The sequence below is a fragment of the Myiozetetes cayanensis genome, unplaced genomic scaffold (genome assembly GCF_022539395.1).
Source record: "Myiozetetes cayanensis isolate MyiCay16 unplaced genomic scaffold, myiCay2020 scf34, whole genome shotgun sequence".
Lineage (NCBI taxonomy): Eukaryota > Metazoa > Chordata > Aves > Passeriformes > Tyrannidae > Myiozetetes > Myiozetetes cayanensis.
Genome location: NW_026087566.1, coordinates 2894660 through 2912987, shown reverse-complemented (window position 1 = coordinate 2912987; position 18328 = coordinate 2894660). Strand labels below are relative to the sequence as shown.

The window sequence follows — 18328 nt, the reverse complement described above, 5'->3', positions numbered from 1 at the left end:
AGAGTCTACCCGGAAAGTGAAAGCTGTGGGAAAGGAGCCCTATCTGACAGAGCCTGCTCGACCCCTTTGTCACCAGGAGAGAGGGGGTCCCCTCACTCAGCTGTCCCTGGGACCAGGGCCAGGAGACCAGAGAGGGTCTGTCCCATCCCGCATGGCCCCGGGTGGAGTGAGCCCCTCGAAATGCTCTTGGAGAACACAGAGGAATATTGCACTGGAATGTAACAAGGATGACTTGTCCCTTCTCTTTCTCCTGCATCCATCAAAACATCCCCTTGCAGAGGGAGATCCCAGGGTGTGTTTGTTTTGCTGTTTTAGAGGGTAGGGAAAATAGTCAAAATATTTATCCAAAATACAAGAGAAGAGGATATTTCCTGAGCACCAAACATTGCAGTTCACTGTAAATATTCATCACCACACAGGATAAGATTTCTGAAATAGTAACATGCAGAATTTCAGCAGATACCTGAGTCTGTAGAGGTCTGACCCAGTTCCAGCCATCCCCATGGAAACTCTCCAAATACAGTCTAGGTTTTACATTTAGAAAAGAGAAAGGAAAAAAATCTTTAAAAAAAATATATAATAAACATATTTTTCAGTCCTGGAATGATGAATTGAGGAAGAAGGGAAATAATTAAAATGTTTTGTCATCTGAATCTTTCATTTTATTAATAACATTAATAAAGCCATGCTAATATTGGCTGCCTCTCACCCACGTGTGGTTTGGCATCCAGGTCAGCCGGACACGTGGCGTGAAGGCTGTGTTAGGTGCAGCCTGGCTCACAAATATTGCTTCTGCCGTTTGGGCAAGTTCATTAGGCTCGATTTTATCTTGCCACTGCAAATCCAGAGCTCCTGCACCGTGGGGTGGTTCTGTGGGTGCCCATCCTTTGTTGGAGCTGTCATTAGGAAGCGAAGCCGGTGCCAGGGTGCCCTGACACACACAGGGGTGGCCAGGCCCTGCCTGGAGCTGGGGTCGGGATCAGCTGCAGCCCGGCCACAGTCGGTCTATTTTCCATCCAAGAATTATAAAACTAGAGCTGAGCAAACATTTAATTTCATTTAATCGATAATTATATGGTCCTTCATTTTTCAAGGCCAGGTTGGACGGGGCTTGGAGGAACCTGGTCTGGTGGAAGGTGTCCCTGCCCATGGCAAGGGGTGGAATGAGATGACCTTTAAGGTCCCTCCCCACCCAAACCATCCTGTGATTATATGATTTTATGATTTTTTAAATGAGGAGAAAAAAACACATAATGAGTGAACAGCTTGGAGGTTTTTTCAATTACTGGAAACTAAGCAGAGATGTCCACCTTTCTTCCTTACTTCTGGAACTTCAGACCTTGCCAAAGGTGACTAGAATTTCTGCAGCTTTTGCAAAGGCGAACAGTAACTTCACTCTTGATTTTTCCGGATTTGTGTGTTCTTCACAGCATTCCAGAATTGGAAATTTTGTATTAAAACCAGCTGTTAGTTTTACGCCAGAGCAAACCTCAGGCCCTGCCAGCAGTCACAGCCCTCGTATCATTAAAGAGATTTTCACTTTGTGATGAGGAGACCTGCTAATGACGGCATCTCCATGCCTAATGGAAGGCTCCTTCCAGAATTAACTTTTATTGACTTCCCGACTGGAGTCTGCAGATGGAAATTTGCTGCCCACAGCCTCGGAGCCAGCCCTGGGGCCCTGCTCTGATGTGCCCATCCCCATCCTCGTCCTGGGCTGACTTGGGAGCCCCTCGCAGGCACCGCTGTGCCCCAGGGGAGGCAGAGGAGGGAGCCGGGGAAGGAGCTGCCACGGGCATTTCGGGAGCAGCAGCACTGGCCCGACCGGGAAAAAATGACTGTTTCAAGTAACAAATGAGCAGAAGAGCCCCCCCCAGGCGAAGGTGCTGCTCCCACGTAATGAGCTTTGTACAAAACACAGAGAAAGGGATGATAGTTCGTCGGTGGCCCGGGCTGTGTGACGGGGGCAGGGGATGGGCACCCTGGCGTTATTCCCAAGGGTGCTCCAGAATTACCACGTTCAGCAAGGGCAATGGAAATGAGAAAGATTAGATTTCCCTGGAGGGAAATCCTTTGGGAGTCTCAGGATATTTTAAGGTTTCAGACTGTTCCTTGAGCTAATGCAGATGAAGTATAATGTGCCCCCAAGAAGGAGATCCAGCATTTCACGTTATTACAAGCAATCCCTGAGTCACCAGCTGTTTTCATGTCCAAGAGAGCTTCCCTGGGGACTCATGGACTCAGACACGGCACCAAACTCCACGTCCCTGCTGGTGCACAGGCACAGGGAATGCCAGGAGCAGAGCTGGAGCCAGACACCCACCAGCTGGGGCGTCTCTCACCGCTCCAGCCTAGGCAGGGAGAGCTCTCTGCCCACCGCCAGCTGAATTTCCGTGTTTCACCTGTGGAAAATCCATACAAAGTATTTACAAAGTATTTGCTTATCTGGCTGGTGATGTACCTGTCACACCACCTTCTGCCAGCTGCCATTGGCTGTGCCTCCACCTCTCCGAGGACAGCAGGTGCTCCGGGGTCTGATCCCGGCTTTGCAAGTCACTCCAGGCAAATCACTCAGCTCCTCCAAGTCTCAATTTCATGCTTTGTAGAATGGAAACCATAATAACAGTAATCCTCCTCCTCCTCCTCCTCCTCAAGGGCATTGTAAAAACAACTCTCTGAGGAGCACAAGGGGCTTCAAAGATTGGAAAGACAATACTAGTGTAAGTATTATTTATTTTCAGTGTTCTTGCTGTTTTATACTAAGTTTGACACAGGCACATCCCATAGATTTCCCTCTGTGTCTCAGTCATGAAATACCTTTCCAGGACATTCTTGGTTTTCCTTTTTCATTTTGTTGTGCATTGAAGTTTCACCATCATTTGGTGAGGACTTGCTTCTGTAACTCCTGGCAGAATCCTAATGAGGCTTTTCTTCCTGTGCTTGGAGCTTCCAGAAAATCTGAGCAAAAAAAGGTATTTGTCCTTCTCTTGGAGTCACAATCTGACCATGTTTCACGGACACAAACTGTGTGCATCAAAGAGCAATAACAAGCAGTAAATTGCTCAATAGTTCTGTGGTGTTTTCCTTTTTCAGAGCACTGCAGGGATCACTTGTACTGAGCTTGGACTTCACTCTTGCCTGTGGTAACAGCGTTACACTGAGCTGTGTGCAGAATTAAGGCCTTTTTCATTGATGCAAATATATGTTGATGAATAAGGAAAACCCCAGGAGAACTGAATCCACTGATTACAAACCTGGGCTCTCCATCAGCTCTCCCAGCTGTTTCCCCAGCTCTCCCTGGGATTTCACCTCAGGCTGTTCCTGCTGACAGATGTAAATATCTCAGCACAGGGTGACAGATGTCAGAGATAACCAAATGTGCTGCTGGATCAATCTCTCCCTTGTGCCCTCTTGGCTGCAGAAGGAGCCATCACTCCCTGGGCTGCCCGTGGAGCCAGGTACTCCTGGACTGACATCTTTTAACCTCCTACTTGTATTTAATCAGGTAGATTTGTGGTTTGCAGAAAGCCTTTCTGTATTCATACACTTGGGGCAGTCTGCAGATGGCTCAAGCGTTAAAAAGCTGCCATTTATAACTGAAATAACTCTGTTCTGATGGGAAAAAAGCGCAGCACATCAGCAGTGTTCTCAGGATTTCCACCTGCAAGCCTTGCCCCCTGCCACAGGGCCTTGATCTGGTTTTAATTTTTGACATAACTCTGGCTCATTTGGCCTGGAAGACTTCCTATTTATCCACGGAAGGTCTGTTGTTCCAGAAAGGACACAGTCCATGAACTCTGCACTCCACTCGCTTCCTGCCCTCTGTGTAATTGCTGAACGATGACACAGGACGATAACATCTCACACTCCCTTTTCTGGAAAGACCTGGCAGGCTCCCCAATTCTTCGATCTCCTTTGCCTGTCCTGTCATGCCCAGTGTGACATCACCAGCTCTTTCCCAACCTTCTGGGGCCGGGGAGTGCGTGGTGAGAGTGCTCAGTGGGACCTCAGTGCTGTGGGGAGGCTGAGGGACACTGAATCACCGCTGATCACCCGAGGGATGAGTGACCTGAGCCTCAGGAGCCTCTTGTGTGTTGTGGCAGCTGATTTACTGCAGACTCTTCCCTTTCCCTTTGGTCTGAGCCCCAGCTCTGTATCCTTGAGGCAGGGGATGAACATGAGCCCGTGGTCTGAGACTGGGCAGGGCTCCCAGGTTCCACTGGCTGGAGAGCATGAAGCTGGATCTGAGTGATTCCATCAGGCTTTTGGCTCTCCAGGAGGCGAGTGGGCACAGGCACACCCGGTACCTGCTGCCCGACTGTGTCACTAATCCTGAGTGGCAGCTTGGCCTCCAGGCACTGTTTCTGCCTCCTGTGTTTCAGGAAGGATTTTAGCAGTGATCTACCAGACATAATAGTGAAAAAAAAAATTGCTACTCATCCCTGTGCAGATTAAGCAATGGTTACTGTAGATCCTGTTAAGTGCAGCCCTGGGGCAGCATGAAAAGCTCTGTATAAGGTTTCTGTGCCCAACAGTGTGATTTAAAGACAGCCAAAAGAGGCAGCAGGCACGTGTGGATGAGGTTTGCCAACCAGGGTGACACTGGGCTCGTGTCTCAGATGGAACATCTGACAGCACCGGTCTTGCCGATGTCACTCAAGTTCAGCTCAGAGGAGAAAATGATTTGTTATGATCCCAAGAGAACTGAGCTTTATTTTGTCGGTTTTAATTATCAGTCGTGTGGCACACTGACCTCAGACCTCATCTGTCCATAATTGCCTTCAATTTCTATCACTTATCTGGTTTATGTCTTAGCCAGTCCAGGGTATTTACAAGCAATGAGTTCATTTGCTGTCTCCAAATATCTTTGCCCCGGATGGAACCCATGTCCCTCCAGGTGAAACCCATCTCCTGCCATTCCCCTCCTCTCACTGGCTGCTTCTTGTGGTTTCTTAGGACTTTCCCTGGCATGAACACACAACCCTGAGGCCTTTAGGGATCTTGTGTCAGTGACAGACAAGTCTGCAGTTGCACTAGCGAGGAGGAAAAAGCTTTATTAAGTGTGTCCAGAGGCACCTGCATGGAATGAGGGTAATACAGGCAGGAGGAGGAGGTGGAGGAAGCTTTCTGGGACACAACCCAAGGCCTCAGGCAGTGCTTGGCTCAGCTCACTGCTCTCCTGAGCCTGGGGTCGAGGGTCCTACTGGCCCTGCTAGCGAGTGGTGAGCGCGACCTGCTCGCGGGAGGAGACCACCTTCCCGTCCTGCACCTCCTCGACGATGGTGCGCACCTGGCGGGACGATGTCACCACTGCAGGGGGGAAAGGGGACGGTCATTCGTGGCAGGAGGGAGAGAATTTCTTAACACTTTATCAGACACTGCACATTCCTCAGGAAATGGCAGGTTCTTACCCTCTCTGCCGGAGCGCGAGGACGAAGAGGAGGAGTACTGGGAGGAGATGCTGCAGGAGAAGCACAAAACCAAAGAGGAGTTTAGGGACAAACATCTGTTGCTGCTGTTATACAGGCTCTGTGTTCAGGCAGGAGGAGAACAGAGAAGACTCATGGAGGTTGCTAAAAGTGCTGCTACACTTGGCCTGGGGAGCAGAGGGACCACGGCCCCTTCCAGCAGAGAAGGGGGCCTGGTGCAGCATCCCAGTCCAGCCAGAAACCAGGGACAGAACCACTGGGCATCCACACCCAGTGTGAACATGGAGCCCAGCCCCAAAAGCTGCAGCTGCACCGAGTCCCTGGGCAGCACATGCCGTGTCTACCCCCGTGTCCTCCCTCCAACCACCCCAGCTCAGTCCCTCACTCACTGGGCGTCCTCGCCCTCCAGGAGCCGGCGGTACGTGGCGATCTCCTGCTCCAGGCGGCACTTGACGTCCAGCAGGACCCTGTACTCCTGGTTCTGGCGCTCCATGTCGCAGCGCAGCTCGGCCAGCTGCTCCTCCACGCTGCTGATCAGCACCTGCAGCTGGGCCAGCTGGGTGCCGTAGCGCGCTTCCGTGTCGGCCAGGGTGCCCTCCAGGGCTGCTTTCTGTGGGATGGGGATAGGGGTGGCTCAGGGGTGCTGGGGTGGCTGGGGGGGCACAGCCCTGTGGCCCTGTATCCCCGGGTGGCCCCTAACTCCCATACCGTGCTGAGCTGGGACTGCAGGTCGATCTCCAGGCTCTGGATCGTGCGCCGCAGCTCCGTGATCTCCGTCTTGCCGCTCTGCAGCTGCTCCGTGTTGATGGCCACCTCCCGGTTCAGCTCTTCCGTCTGCAAGGAGGACAAGCCATGCCCTCAGAGCCCTGGGCAGTGGGCACAGTCCCAGCCGTGTGCCCTCTGCTCCCCTCCAGCCCCTCACCTTGCTGAAGAACCACTGCTCGGCGTCCCTGCGGTTCTTCTCCGCCAGGCTCTCGTACTGCTCCCGCATCTCCGCCAGGATCTTGGTCAGGTCGATTCCGGGGGCAGCGTCCATCTCCACGCTGATCTCCCCTCCCACCTGCCCGCGCAGGGCAGTCATTTCCTGACACAGAGAAGACACGTGTCACAGTGACAGTGGTGTATTCCCATCCTGAGAAACTTCTTACTCGCACTCAGCACAGGAACTCCACCTCCTCGTGGAGGTCTGTGCTCTGCGCTCACCTCCTCGTGGTTCTTCTTCAGATAGGCCAGTTCCTCCTTCAGGTTCTCGATCTGCATCTCCAGGTCTGCCCTGGACAGGGTCAGCTCGTCCAGGACGCGGCGCAGGCCGTTGATGTCGGCCTCCACGCTCAGGCGCAGGGCCTGCTCCGACTCAAACCTGGGGGCACACACACAGCTGCAAACCCCCGCCTCATACAGGGTTATTCTTGTCTTTTCCTTCCCCAGCTTGGCATTTTCTGCTAAGAATCTTTAATTTAATGTGTGTGCAAAGCTCTCAGAGTGCAGGAGACTAGGTGCTGTGCCCAGGAAGAGATGCACAATTCCCAAATGCCCCACTCCCAGTGAGCAGCGACCTGGTGGAGCAACCCCAGGTGCAGAAAGAAAAGCCTGGAACAGCCAGGCCTTTCATCCCCCTTGTCCCAAGAGCTCTCGGAGGTGTTGGACTCACTTGGTTCGGAAGTCATCCGCTGCCAGCCTGGCATTGTCGATCTGCAGGACGATGTTGGCGTTTTCAACAGTCGCAGAAAGAATCTGGTGGGGGATAAAGGAAAGAAAAAGAGTTTAAAAGTCATTTTAAACGCTGGCAGCAGTCCCATCCAGGGAAGGACTGGGAGTGGAGCAGCACTGGGCCTCCTGGCGTGGGGCTGGACTTCCAGTTGGGCTCTGCAGAGAGGGAGATGGGGGGTGCTCAGCTCCATCTCCTGTCAGCAAAGATTCAGTCCTGTGAGGACACTGCTGTGGGCTCATGGCCCTGCCCAGGTGGCATCTCCAGGTGCTCACACCATGCTGAGCCCTGGCAGCACTCCATGCTTTGGGAATGGGAAGAGACCAGCTGAGAAGGGAAAAAAAAAGGGGTTGAGGAAAGAAGGAAGGAATGCCTTGTGCCTGCTGTTGTTTGGCTTTCGTAATTACACCTGAGGTGCAAATATTTGCTCTGGGATTATGAAAATGATTGGCCATTTAGTGAGCAGGAATTTCTGTAGCCACAAGCTAATGAAAAGCTCTCACTGAGTTCTGCTCCTTCAGGGGATATCCAGGGAATAATCCAGGAACATTGATGTGGTCATTTCTCAGCTGTTCTGTGGGATGGGAGGAAAGGGTCTGCCTCTCTCTGGGTCAGGAGCAGAGGGTTTCTGTGAGACCCAGCACTTCTCTGCTCCAATCCAGAGACAGCTCCTGCCTAGAGATGTTCCTGTGCTCCATCAGAGCACACTAGACAAGCTGGAATCTGAAGGCAGGACCCTTCCTCCCAGGGTGAAGCCCAAGGGAACAGTTAAGGAACAGAAAAATTCTAGGAATGTGATCTCCCCCAGGGGCTGACCCTGCCCCATTTCCCTGGAATTTACTCACAGACCAGGTATGTTATTGCCTAACTCGCACACATCATCCCTTCAGTGGAACCTGAGCTCACTGGGGATGAGTGATGAGGGTGGAAAGGGGGCAGCCATGGCAAGGCAGGGAGGGATGGCACATTCTGGTGCTTTGGATCAGGGACTTCTGCCTAAAATCATCCAGGGAGCTGCTAACAATAAAGGCACAAGCTTGGCCCTGATTTCATCTGCTGCATTTTAGAGCAGGGCACACACCTGATTTCAGCACCTACCACAGCCCAGGGTGATCCAACCCCTGGATTTCACTCATGTGTTTCTGCAACTCCCAAAGAACAACCACTCAACAGGACAGTTCCTTTCTACTTTAACCTCCACCCTGAGCCTCCTCACAGGCTAGAAAAGATTGGGTTTGTAGGATATTTGTGAGAATGACTTATCATCTCCATTTGCATATCAGTCAACAGTGAAGGGGCCAAGAGATAACGTGTCCCTGCCTGCTGAGCTCCACCAACAGCCTGACAGGGAGCACATACCTCCAGGGGCAGGGGGTGATGCTGTGGCAGCACGTACATCAGGTAACCTGAACCAGTCTCTGGCTCCTGCTTTCCTGCCCCACCATTCTCCCTGCACTGGAACAGTCAATGGAACCCCCATCCTGGCGCCTCATGATCTGCTGTTCATAAATCGTGACTGTTACACCAAAGCTCCTTCTGTTTTCCATCCCAGGCCATTTGTTAATTCTCTTCCCTTCAGCTCTTAGGTCATCTTTTTACAAGTGACTCTGATGAAGACGTCACGTTAATCCCCCATTCCTACCTTGTTCCTGAGCTCCTCGATGGTCCTGTAGTAGGGGCTGTAGTCCCGGTCGGGACCAGGGCCCTGCTTCTTGTACCACTCCCTGATCTTGACCTCCAGGTCGGTGTTGGCCTCCTCCAGGGCTCGCACCTTGTCCAGGTAGGCGGCCAGGCGGTCGTTGAGGTTCTGCATCGTCTCCTTCTCCCCCGCCGGCAGGATGCCATCGCCGCCTCCAAAGCCTCCTCCAAAGCCGACCCCAAAGCCGGCCCCATAGCTGCCCCCAAAGCCCCCTCCTACGCTGCTGCAGTAGCTGCCCCCAAAGCCGCTTCCGAGCCCCGAGACGACGCGGGAGGAGACGGAGTAGCTGCCGGAGCCCCCGTGCACGCTGGGGGCCCTGTAGCCTCCCCCCCCAACACGCACGGAGGAAAGCCTGCTGGAGCCTCCCCCCAGGCTCCCGAATCCCTTGAGGGAGGTGGAGGAGGAGTATTGCCTGACAGTGGTGCTCATGGTGGAGGCTGGAGGTGGAGAGAGAGGCAGCTCTGTAGCTCAGCAGTGAGTGCTCCTTCCCCTGCCTCGGGGCCCTTTATAGCCCGGCCAGGAGGCGTTGCCACACTTTTTTTTTTTTCTTTTGGTTGCATTCCCGACGATTTTCATCACTCCTAAAACCTGAGCCAACTTCCAGAATCGTCATTTTTGCCTTTGTTCCGTTCATGCTTTTTGTCATACTCCACTAGAAGCTTTTTCTCTCACAAAGGGCGTCTTTATGCTTCTTCCGTTTCCAAGTAAATCATCAGGTGTGATTCAAAGGAGGAGGCTCCTTGCTCAGGGCTACGATTTAATTCCCTCTGCACTGTTAGCTCTGGAACAGGCAGTGTTTGAGGGAGGAATTCAGCATCTCTTTTACTGAGGCTTTTCATCCCAGCTACAGTTTCCTGTCCCTGCTTAGGCTGCACACACACCTTCAGGGACAGCAGCCGTGCGGTGTCGTGACCCCTCCACAGCCCCGTGAGTACAATGGTGCCAGGAGGAACTTGGCTCCTGATCCTGGAAATACAAATGTGCTCTTTTATCCACAGGGAGAGGGATGATCAGTAGTGAAAAAGCAATGAAAAGGGAATTTGTGCTCCAGGGCTCACTCGAGTCTCTGCTTCAGAGACCACCCAGGACTGGGGGAACGTGAAAAGGCATTAGCAGGGGATGGTTTGTGTACTTTGTGGATGAGCACTAGCAGACCATCCTGAAAGGGCAGGGTATGGCTGATAGCTAGACATTATGAGACGCTCCAGGAAAAATGCAGAATAGCATAAAGTAGAGGAAGCAAGTAAGGAAAGAACTCCTGGTGTCTAAGCCCTGTGACCAGGAGCACAAAGCTGACAGCAGCACAGCTCAGCAGCCAACACTGGTGATGTTTTCAGAGACAGACAACTCCGTCGGTTGTGACCCCACAGGACAACTGCAGTGTGAGTTTGGAGCTGACAGCTCCTGTGCTAACAGAGCTTCAGGAGAGGCTGTGGTTGTGTCTGATGAGCTAAAGGGCTCCAAGCCCCAGCACAGTGCCGTGGTCCACTGTCGGCTCCCTGTGCCGACCCACGGCACGGGCAGAGCCCACCAATCCCTGTGTCCCTGGCTCATCACACAGGGTGTGGAGGAGGAGGGAATGCTCATGTGTGCACACGGTGGATTGCTGGGCTGTCTCAGCAGACAGGCCCCAACAGCCCCTCACCAACAGCCAAGTTCTTCCTTAGATCATTTGCCAAAGGAGGGGGGAAAGGGGATGGAAAGAAGAACAAAGGTACATTGCTGAGCAGCTCAAAGGGCATGACTCCCCCCTCCTCCCTTCCCTCTGCAGAAAGCTGGAGTGGGGTGTGTCCTCGGAATATTGGGAGCTGGCTGCTGGGGAGAAGTGGTTGCCCATCTTCTGTAGGACTTGGAGCTCCACAGGACCGGGGTCTCGGCTGTCCCGTCCCTCCACGGCAGCTCCTCCGTGTCTCGTGAGCTCGGGCTCGGGGCCAGCGCCGCCCACGCCCCCCGTCCTGCCCAGGTGTGCAGGGAGAAGGTGCAGCAGCGCGGGGGCGTCCGGGATGTGTCGCTCCAAGGAATGTGCTTCCTCCTCATCTTTATTTCCTTGCCTCTGCCCGGGCAATGCCGTGGTTTTGTCCTCCCCCATTGCAGTGGTGACAAGGGGAAAGGGGAACGTCAGAGACAAAACCAGCGCAGAGCCCCCTGTGAGTCCCAACCCTGTGAGTCCCAACCGTTGGCCTGGCCCTGAGCACAGCCCCTTGGAGTGGCAGGGGCATCACAAGGCCACTGTCACACTGTCACCCTGTCACTGTGTGTCACACGTGCGACACGTGGCTCCTTCTGTGCGTGAAATTGCCTTTTCTTCTGTCTTTTGTTTGCCGCTGAACTGTCTGTATCATAGAAGTACACATTGCCCAAAATATCTGTGATACTTTGATAATGCCACGGGGCAGCAATTAAAATCATGAAGTGTTAATTAAGATGTAAAACTGTATTAACTTCCATGACCTCCCATTGAACACAACCACAAGGACTGCCTGTTGTTTGTATCGCTCTTTCTGAAGTGGTCTTTTCTGTCAGAGAAACTCTGTGTAGCCTGAGAAGTCGAACTGTCTTTGTGGACTGAATTCCCAGTTTTTGAAACATGCCTTAAGCTGCCGCTGCCTGTCAGCATGAGCCTGCAGATCCCTCCTTGACGGGTTTCCTGAGGTCAGGGCTAATTAATAATGCTCAAGGCAGGAGAGAATCGACTTCTGTTTTTCACACCCCCCTCACGCTGCACAGTAGGAGTAATTAAACCAGGGGATAATAACAGCAAAGTGTTATTTACTGTTTCTATAGGAACGTGGGTGTTGCCCAGACTTTTACAGGAGAATAATATGAAGCAAGGGTGAATTCCAGCGAGGCACCTCAGCATCCCCTCGCTCAGCGTTGCAGGGGTGGCAGCCAGAGGGGCACGACCCCCATGGGAAGGCTTGGAGAAGCTGTGAGGGGTGTTAGTTCCCTGAACCACCCATGGGGACAATGGGGTCCCTAAGAGGTGATCTGGGAGGCCCCGGGGGTTAACTGCAGGCTGTGTGTGTCCTGACCCTTCTCAGGCATCTGAGATTAGGTGCCTCAGCCTTGCCTTCATCCAGCCCAGGGCATGGATCCCCCCAGGGAGAGGCCCCAGACTATGGATCTCCCCAGGGAGAGACCTGAGGCTGCCCAGGGCTCCTCCCTCAAGGCTGTGGGAGCAGAGGGAGTGAAGTCTGCAGGACTGTGGAGGTGTTGGGGCTGGAAGTGCCTCAGGTTGGGAATTGTGCTGCTGTTAACTCGTGGATCATCCGTGATGCACCACAAGGATGTTCTCCTGACCCCAGCACTGCCTCACTGGGTTGTTTCCATGTCCCTAGGTGGAATCTGAGTGGAAATGAGCTCACTGATCGATAGAGTTAAGCTTCAAACCAAATTGTGTCTCCACTGCTTGGTGGATGCTGGAAGTGCTGAGGGCAGCTGATGGTCCACAGGGATCACAGGGGTCTGCTCCGAGGGGATGGGGGACACAGCCCTTGGCGCTGGGCAGAGCTGCAGGGCAGGAGTGTGGGGATCCCTGCCAACCCAGCTGTGGGGCAGATGATGCACTGCAGGCATCATTCCAATGTTTGAGGGGAAAAAAAAAAAGAAAAAGAATTCTGTCTTATCTCCCCCTAAATTCCAGCAGATTTTCTGGAGGGGGTTTGTAAAGCTATCTGGCCAGCTCTGGTCTCACTCACACTCAGTAGCATTGCTCTGATTTATCTCATTGATTTAGAAGTCAGATTTATGAAGTAATAAATGTGACAGAATCCAGCCAAGAATGTGTCTGAACTGGCTTTCCAGGAATGCTGGGCCAGCTGACAGCAGCAGGAACTGCTGTGTCAGGAGCAGCCACCAGTACACAGGGAGTGCCAGAAGAAGTCCCAGAAGAATTTTAATCTTTTTGTTTGCACAGATGATACTCCCCCCCCCTTCCCATCACTGTTTTCCTCACTCTTCAGCGGCACCTTTGGCAGCAGGAATCAAACTGAGCTGAGTTTGCCTGTCTGGAGGGGCAGCAGCCAGAGGATCCCCTGCCCCACCTGCAGCTTCCCAAAGCTCAGGATCCAGAGTGGGGGGCAGCTGCTGGGGCAGAGCTGAGGGAAGGTGTTTGCAGGGTCCTGGCTGCATCACCTGGGCTTTGTACACCTTCTTGCTTGGTCTCTCTGGGTTAAAACTTCATCTCTGCTGTCTCTGGGCATTGCAGCAGGGGAGCAGAGCTTTGCCTGACCTGAACCTCTCACTGCCCAGCCTGAGGTGAAACGCAGACACTCTGGCATGTTTCACCTCCCACCACATGTGGGATCAATGCCTGTCCAGGCCTCCTCCACACCAGCATCCATCCCCTCTTCCCTGGAGCCGCCAGGTCTCAGGTGTCCAGTGGTGTGGGTGTGCTGGGCCCACCATCGTGGTACTGAGGATGGGGAATGTTGGTCCTTCCAGGGAGGAGCTTTGTCCCACGGCTGCAGGAGCAATGGGACAAGAGCCTGCTTTGCAGGAGTGTGAGGAGAAGCTTTATTTGATTTCTGAGTGTGGCACAGCGCTGAGAGAAGGATGAGGGAGGGGAAGGAGGGAAGTGAGAGAGGGAGAAGGTGCTTTTCATGACCCACACGGCCGGAGCACGTCAGCTGGGATCTGCTTTGCTGTGCTGGGCGAGGTTTGCAGCAGATCAGGCTCAGTGGGCTCTGAGGCCTCAGTGGGCAGCCGGGGTGATCTGCTCCCGGGAGGAGATCACCTTCCCATCCTGCACTTCCTCGAAGATCGTGCGGATCTGGCGGGTGGTTACAGGCCCTGCAATGGGGAAGGAAGGGACCGTTATTTCCAGGGCAGAAAGGAGAAAGTGTCCTAAAGAGCTTCATCCTGAAGATGTGTTATTAGAACCACTGCCTCAGAAACCCAACATAACACCCCATTCTCACCACTAAAAGCTTCACTGTACAGTTTCAGTCTGCCCAGATAATTTCTTAAACAGGTTTTGGTGTATCATAAGACTGGTTTGTGTCAATTCGCATTTTGGCAATATAATGAAATAGTAACTTTAGTAGATTAGTAGAAGAATTCTGTGCTAAGAAGGTGGATAAGGATGTGATAGAGCTGTATGTGATCAGAGCTTCAGCCAAGACCTGTTCTTACCTTCTTTTGGTGTGATGTAGTGGGAGGACATGCTACAGGAGGAGAACAGGGAAAAGGTGGTCAGAAACAGGGGAAAAGTGGGTGATCACCAAGACAAAATCATTATTTAAACCCTGCCTTCATTTCTTGTAATAATCACCAGTAAGTGATTAAAATTCCAGTGCTTCTGGAAACTGCCCGGTGTCACAATTACGAGAAGAAGCTGGTAAGGATGCCTGCATGCCACGGGGATTTGGATACCAAGGCAGTAACTATCCCAGCTGCAAGGAGCAGCAGCAGCACCTGCTCCCTCCTCAGGGTCACACGGACACAGGAGGGATGGGAGGTGGATCCAGGGATGCTGCAGCACCATTATAACCACGGGGCTGTTCTGGGCAGACAGGACCCTGCAGGGAATGCAGGTGGTTCCTTTTCTGTTTCCTTTCCTACTCAACCTGTGTCCTCCCGCCACCCACCCCATGCAGCCCCTCACTCACTGGGCGTCCTCGCCCTCCAGGAGCCGGCGGTACGTGGCGATCTCCTGCTCCAGGCGGCACTTGACGTCCAGCAGGACCCTGTACTCCTGGTTCTGGCGCTCCATGTCGCAGCGCAGCTCGGCCAGCTGCTCCTCCACGCTGCTGATCAGCACCTGCAGCTGGGCCAGCTGGGTGCCGTAGCGCGCTTCCGTGTCGGCCAGGGTGCCCTCCAGGGCTGCTTTCTGTGGGATGGGGACAGGGATGGCTCAGGGGTGCTGGGGTGGCTGGGGGGGCACAGCCCTGCAGCCCCATGTCCCTGGGTGGCCCCCTGCCCTCCGTACCGTGCTGAGCTGGGACTGCAGGTCGATCTCCAGGCTCTGGATCGTGCGCCGCAGCTCCGTGATCTCCGTCTTGCCGCTCTGCAGCTGCTCCGTGTTGATGGCCACCTCCCGGTTCAGCTCTTCCGTCTGCAAGGAGGACAAGCCGTGCCCTCAGAGCCCAGTGCGGTGGTCACAGCCCCAGCCCAGCTGCCCTCTGCTCCCCCCCAGCCCCTCACCTTGCTGAAGAACCACTGCTCGGCGTCCCTGCGGTTCTTCTCCGCCAGGCTCTCGTACTGCTCCCGCATCTCCGCCAGGATCTTGGTCAGGTCGATTCCAGGGGCAGCGTCCATCTCCACGCTGATCTCCCCTCCCACCTGCCCACGCAGGGCAGTCATTTCCTGACACAGAGAAGACACGTGTCACAGTGACAGTGGTGTATTCCCATCCTGAGAAACTTCTTGTTTGCACCCAGCTCAGGAGCCCCACAGACCTCGTGGAGGTCCTGTCTGAAGGGATTGCTTCCCTCCCCCTTCCCCCTCGAGTGTCTCCTGACAGCCCTGACGGCAGAGACTCCTGCGTGTTTGACCCGACCCTTTCCCTGGTGCACAAGGAACATTTGTAGGTCCCGGTTTTGCACCTGGCTCTGTGCTCACCTCCTCGTGGTTCTTCTTCAGATAGGCCAGTTCCTCCTTCAGGTTCTCGATCTGCATCTCCAGGTCTGCCCTGGACAGGGTCAGCTCGTCCAGGACGCGGCGCAGGCCGTTGATGTCGGCCTCCACGCTCAGGCGCAGGGCCTGCTCCGACTCAAACCTGGGGGCACATACAACCATCAGCAAAGCTGCACAAATGTGGGGGAAACCAGTGAAACAGTGTCCACCTGAGCTCATCACATCGCCCTTCTCCTGATCCCAACCAGGCCTTGGGCTCTGCACACACACAGCAAGGCCTGTGCACAGGAGAGCCTGTGCCATGGGTGAGCAAGGAATGGGAATAACAGTGGTTTTGGATGGAAGCAACACAGTCCCTGAGCGCCTGTAAGACTGAGATAACTATCTGCTTTGGAAATTACACCCTCATTTTGAAGGCTTTGTTTCCACATGGCCTTTTTTGGGGTTTGGATGGGATTTTCTCCTCATTGCATCCAACTTCCCTTTGGTCCGTTTTTCCAGGAAATGTGGCTTACTTGGTCCTGAAGTCGTCAGCCGTCAGCCTGGCGTTGTCAATCTGCAGCAGGAGGTTGGAATTGTCTACTGTGGCCACCAGCACCTGGTGGGTGGAAGATAAAAAAAGGAGTGTCAGGAACTCCTCCTGGCAGATCAAGGGAAGCAGCACAGTGGGAGTGTTGGGACAGAAGCAGTTTGGGGTTTCTTTAGCAGAAGTGTGCATGGAATCAGGACAAGGGAGATGCAGCTGTGACTGTGGGAAGGGGCTGGTTACTCTGTGACTTCCCTTTCCAAAAATCCATCAGTAAGTGTTTCAAAAGGCAAAGTGAGGCCATGAAAGAAAGACGTGTGAAATCTGATGGTGGCTTTTGTTCCCGTCCTTCAGGGCGGATGCTGATTATAGAAAGGTCAAGGAGGAATCACCTGCTCCCCACCTGCAGCACCATGGCAGGACAGAGGGAACAGCAGGGTGTCTGCACTTGGCACACCTTGTTCTGGGGTGGATTTAATTTGTTGGCAGCAGAAATGGAGCAAAAGGCAGTGAGCAGCTGCCTACGGCTTCTGATTTTCATATTACCACCGCAGGAGCAAATAACCCCTCCTGGGAGGAGATTCAAGTCAAGAGTTTGGGAGAATTGGGTTAAGGAGAGGGGAGGAAAATGGATTCCCTGCATCCTTTGCCACAGCTCCAGCTGCACAAGGCTTCCTGCGTGGTTGCTGGGGGCAATTCGTGCATGGGAAGTAACAGAGAACAAAAGAAATTGGAGCATTTCCTCCAAAATGGGGTGCTGGGACTCAAATCAGATGGGGAGGAATCCCCCAAGCTGCCTGGGCAGGGGGCTTTGCACCAAGGCCAACCCTGGGGGAGTGACTGCCAAAAAGAGGCAAAGAACTCATTATTGGTCAGATCCATCTTTTTATCATCTAAATCTCCTTAATAGGAGGAGCTGAAACACGTTTGCAAATTCTTTGCCTGATTGTTTCCAAACATGACATCAGTGTCTCGCAGTTTGCCCACAGTTACAACTTTCCCTGTACACTCTTTTTAAGCTCCCAAGAACACACATGATCAGTGCAGACTTGTCTGCATTCCTCCCTTTTTGTGTTACGTCCTGTTACATCTGCTTCTGCCAGTGAAAGCTGCCACTTGTCGCATCCAGGAGGATGCAACCAAAAGATGATATTGAAACACCCCTCTTTTCCAACCTGGCGCTCCCCATGTGTCACTGGGACACTTTCTACGACATAATTAGTGCTGACTAATTACAGAAGTAACAGTCAGTGCTTCTGCTTCCTCTCTGGCACACGACGTCCCACTGCGTTGATCCCCATTCCTACCTTGTTCCTGAGCTCCTCGATGGTCCTGTAGTAGGGGCTGTAGTCCCGGTCGGGACCAGGGCCCTGCTTCTTGTACCACTCCCTGATCTTGACCTCCAGGTCGGTGTTGGCCTCCTCCAGGGCTCGCACCTTGTCCAGGTAGGCGGCCAGGCGGTCGTTGAGGTTCTGCATCGTCTCCTTCTCCCCCGCCGGCAGGATGCCATCGCCGCCTCCAAAGCCTCCTCCAAAGCCGACCCCAAAGCCGGCCCCATAGCTGCCCCCAAAGCCCCCTCCTACGCTGCTGCAGTAGCTGCCCCCAAAGCCGCTTCCGAGCCCCGAGACGACGCGGGAGGAGACGGAGTAGCTGCCGGAGCCCCCGTGCACGCTGGGGGCCCTGTAGCCTCCCCCCCCAACACGCACGGAGGAAAGCCTGCTGGAGCCTCCCCCCAGGCTCCCGAATCCCTTGAGGGAGGTGGAGGAGGAGTATTGCCTGACAGTGGTGCTCATGGTGGAGGCTGGAGGTGGAGAGAGAGGCAGCTCTGCAGCTCAGCAGGGAGTGCTCCTTCCCCTGCCTCGGGGCCCTTTATAGCCCGGCCAGGAGGCGTTGCCGGTGCTTTTCGTCACCCCCGACAGCCCGAGCCAAATTCCAGAATCATCATTTTCCTCTCCCTGATTTCACATCTTTTGTCACATCCCACCAGCAGCACCAGGGCTCACACGGGATCTTCTCCTTCCGCTTTCATTCCCAGCACACTTGGCGTGGTCCAGGCCCCTGCTCATGGCTATGTTTTAGCCTTCCCAGCCCAGCTCCACCCGCTGCTCCCTCATGAAGTAACACCGGTGAATCCTCTGTGATCCGCCAAGTCGCCCGCAAGTGGCTGATATCATTGCAAACATCTACAAATCTATTTGTTTGCTTTTTTTTAAAGAGTCTAAAGCCAAGGAAAGCTGCTGACTTAAGAGCTCGGCACATCCATAATCTTTATATGGGCCAACCCGAAGCCAGATGGAAACTTTCCTGTCAGGACCTCTATCCCAGGACAAGCACAGACCTGGCGGGATTTGTGTACTGATAGGGGATTTGGCAGAAATCTTGTAGCTCAA

General features: G+C 53.6%; 1 protein-coding gene and 1 long non-coding RNA gene across 3 annotated transcripts; one reads left to right on the top strand and one right to left on the bottom strand.

Moving 5' to 3' along the window:
* The first annotated feature begins 2687 nt into the window (after window positions 1-2687).
* Window positions 2688-3130, top strand: LOC126646311 (uncharacterized). Its single transcript, XR_007630273.1, has 3 exons — window positions 2688-2720; window positions 2868-2972; window positions 3094-3130. It is a non-coding gene; the product is annotated as an uncharacterized LOC126646311 (long non-coding RNA).
* Window positions 3131-5028: 1898 nt separating this feature from the next.
* LOC126646292 (keratin, type I cytoskeletal 14) lies at window positions 5029-17761 on the bottom strand. 2 transcript variants are annotated; one of them, XM_050327520.1, is made up of 8 exons: window positions 8780-9291; window positions 7081-7163; window positions 6633-6789; window positions 6352-6513; window positions 6138-6263; window positions 5819-6039; window positions 5412-5461; window positions 5029-5310 (listed from the first exon to the last, which is right to left on the bottom strand). In XM_050327520.1, exons 1-8 carry the CDS (start codon window positions 9263-9265, stop codon window positions 5213-5215), a joined length of 1383 nt encoding a protein of 460 aa, XP_050183477.1. In that variant the 5' UTR covers window positions 9266-9291; the 3' UTR covers window positions 5029-5212. The 2 variants fall into 2 exon arrangements, with proteins under 2 accessions (XP_050183477.1, XP_050183478.1); XM_050327521.1 differs by lacking the exons at window positions 5029-5310; window positions 5412-5461; window positions 5819-6039; ... (3 more) ...; window positions 7081-7163; window positions 8780-9291 and adding exons at window positions 13462-13627; window positions 13970-14001; window positions 14446-14666; ... (3 more) ...; window positions 15928-16010; window positions 17246-17761.
* Between the last annotated feature and the right edge of the window lie 567 nt (window positions 17762-18328).

Coding starts and splice junctions, on each gene's coding strand:
- LOC126646292 (XM_050327520.1), bottom strand. CDS start 9,265: ATGAGCACCACTGTCAGGCAATACTCCTCCTCCACCTCCCTCAAGGGA. Junction 7,164..8,779: donor TCGAGGAGCTCAGGAACAAG/GTAGGAATGGGG, acceptor ATCCCCCACCAG/ATTCTTTCTGCGACTGTTGA. Junction 6,264..6,351: donor AGCAGTGGTTCTTCAGCAAG/GTGAGGGGCTGG, acceptor TCCTCCTTGCAG/ACGGAAGAGCTGAACCGGGA.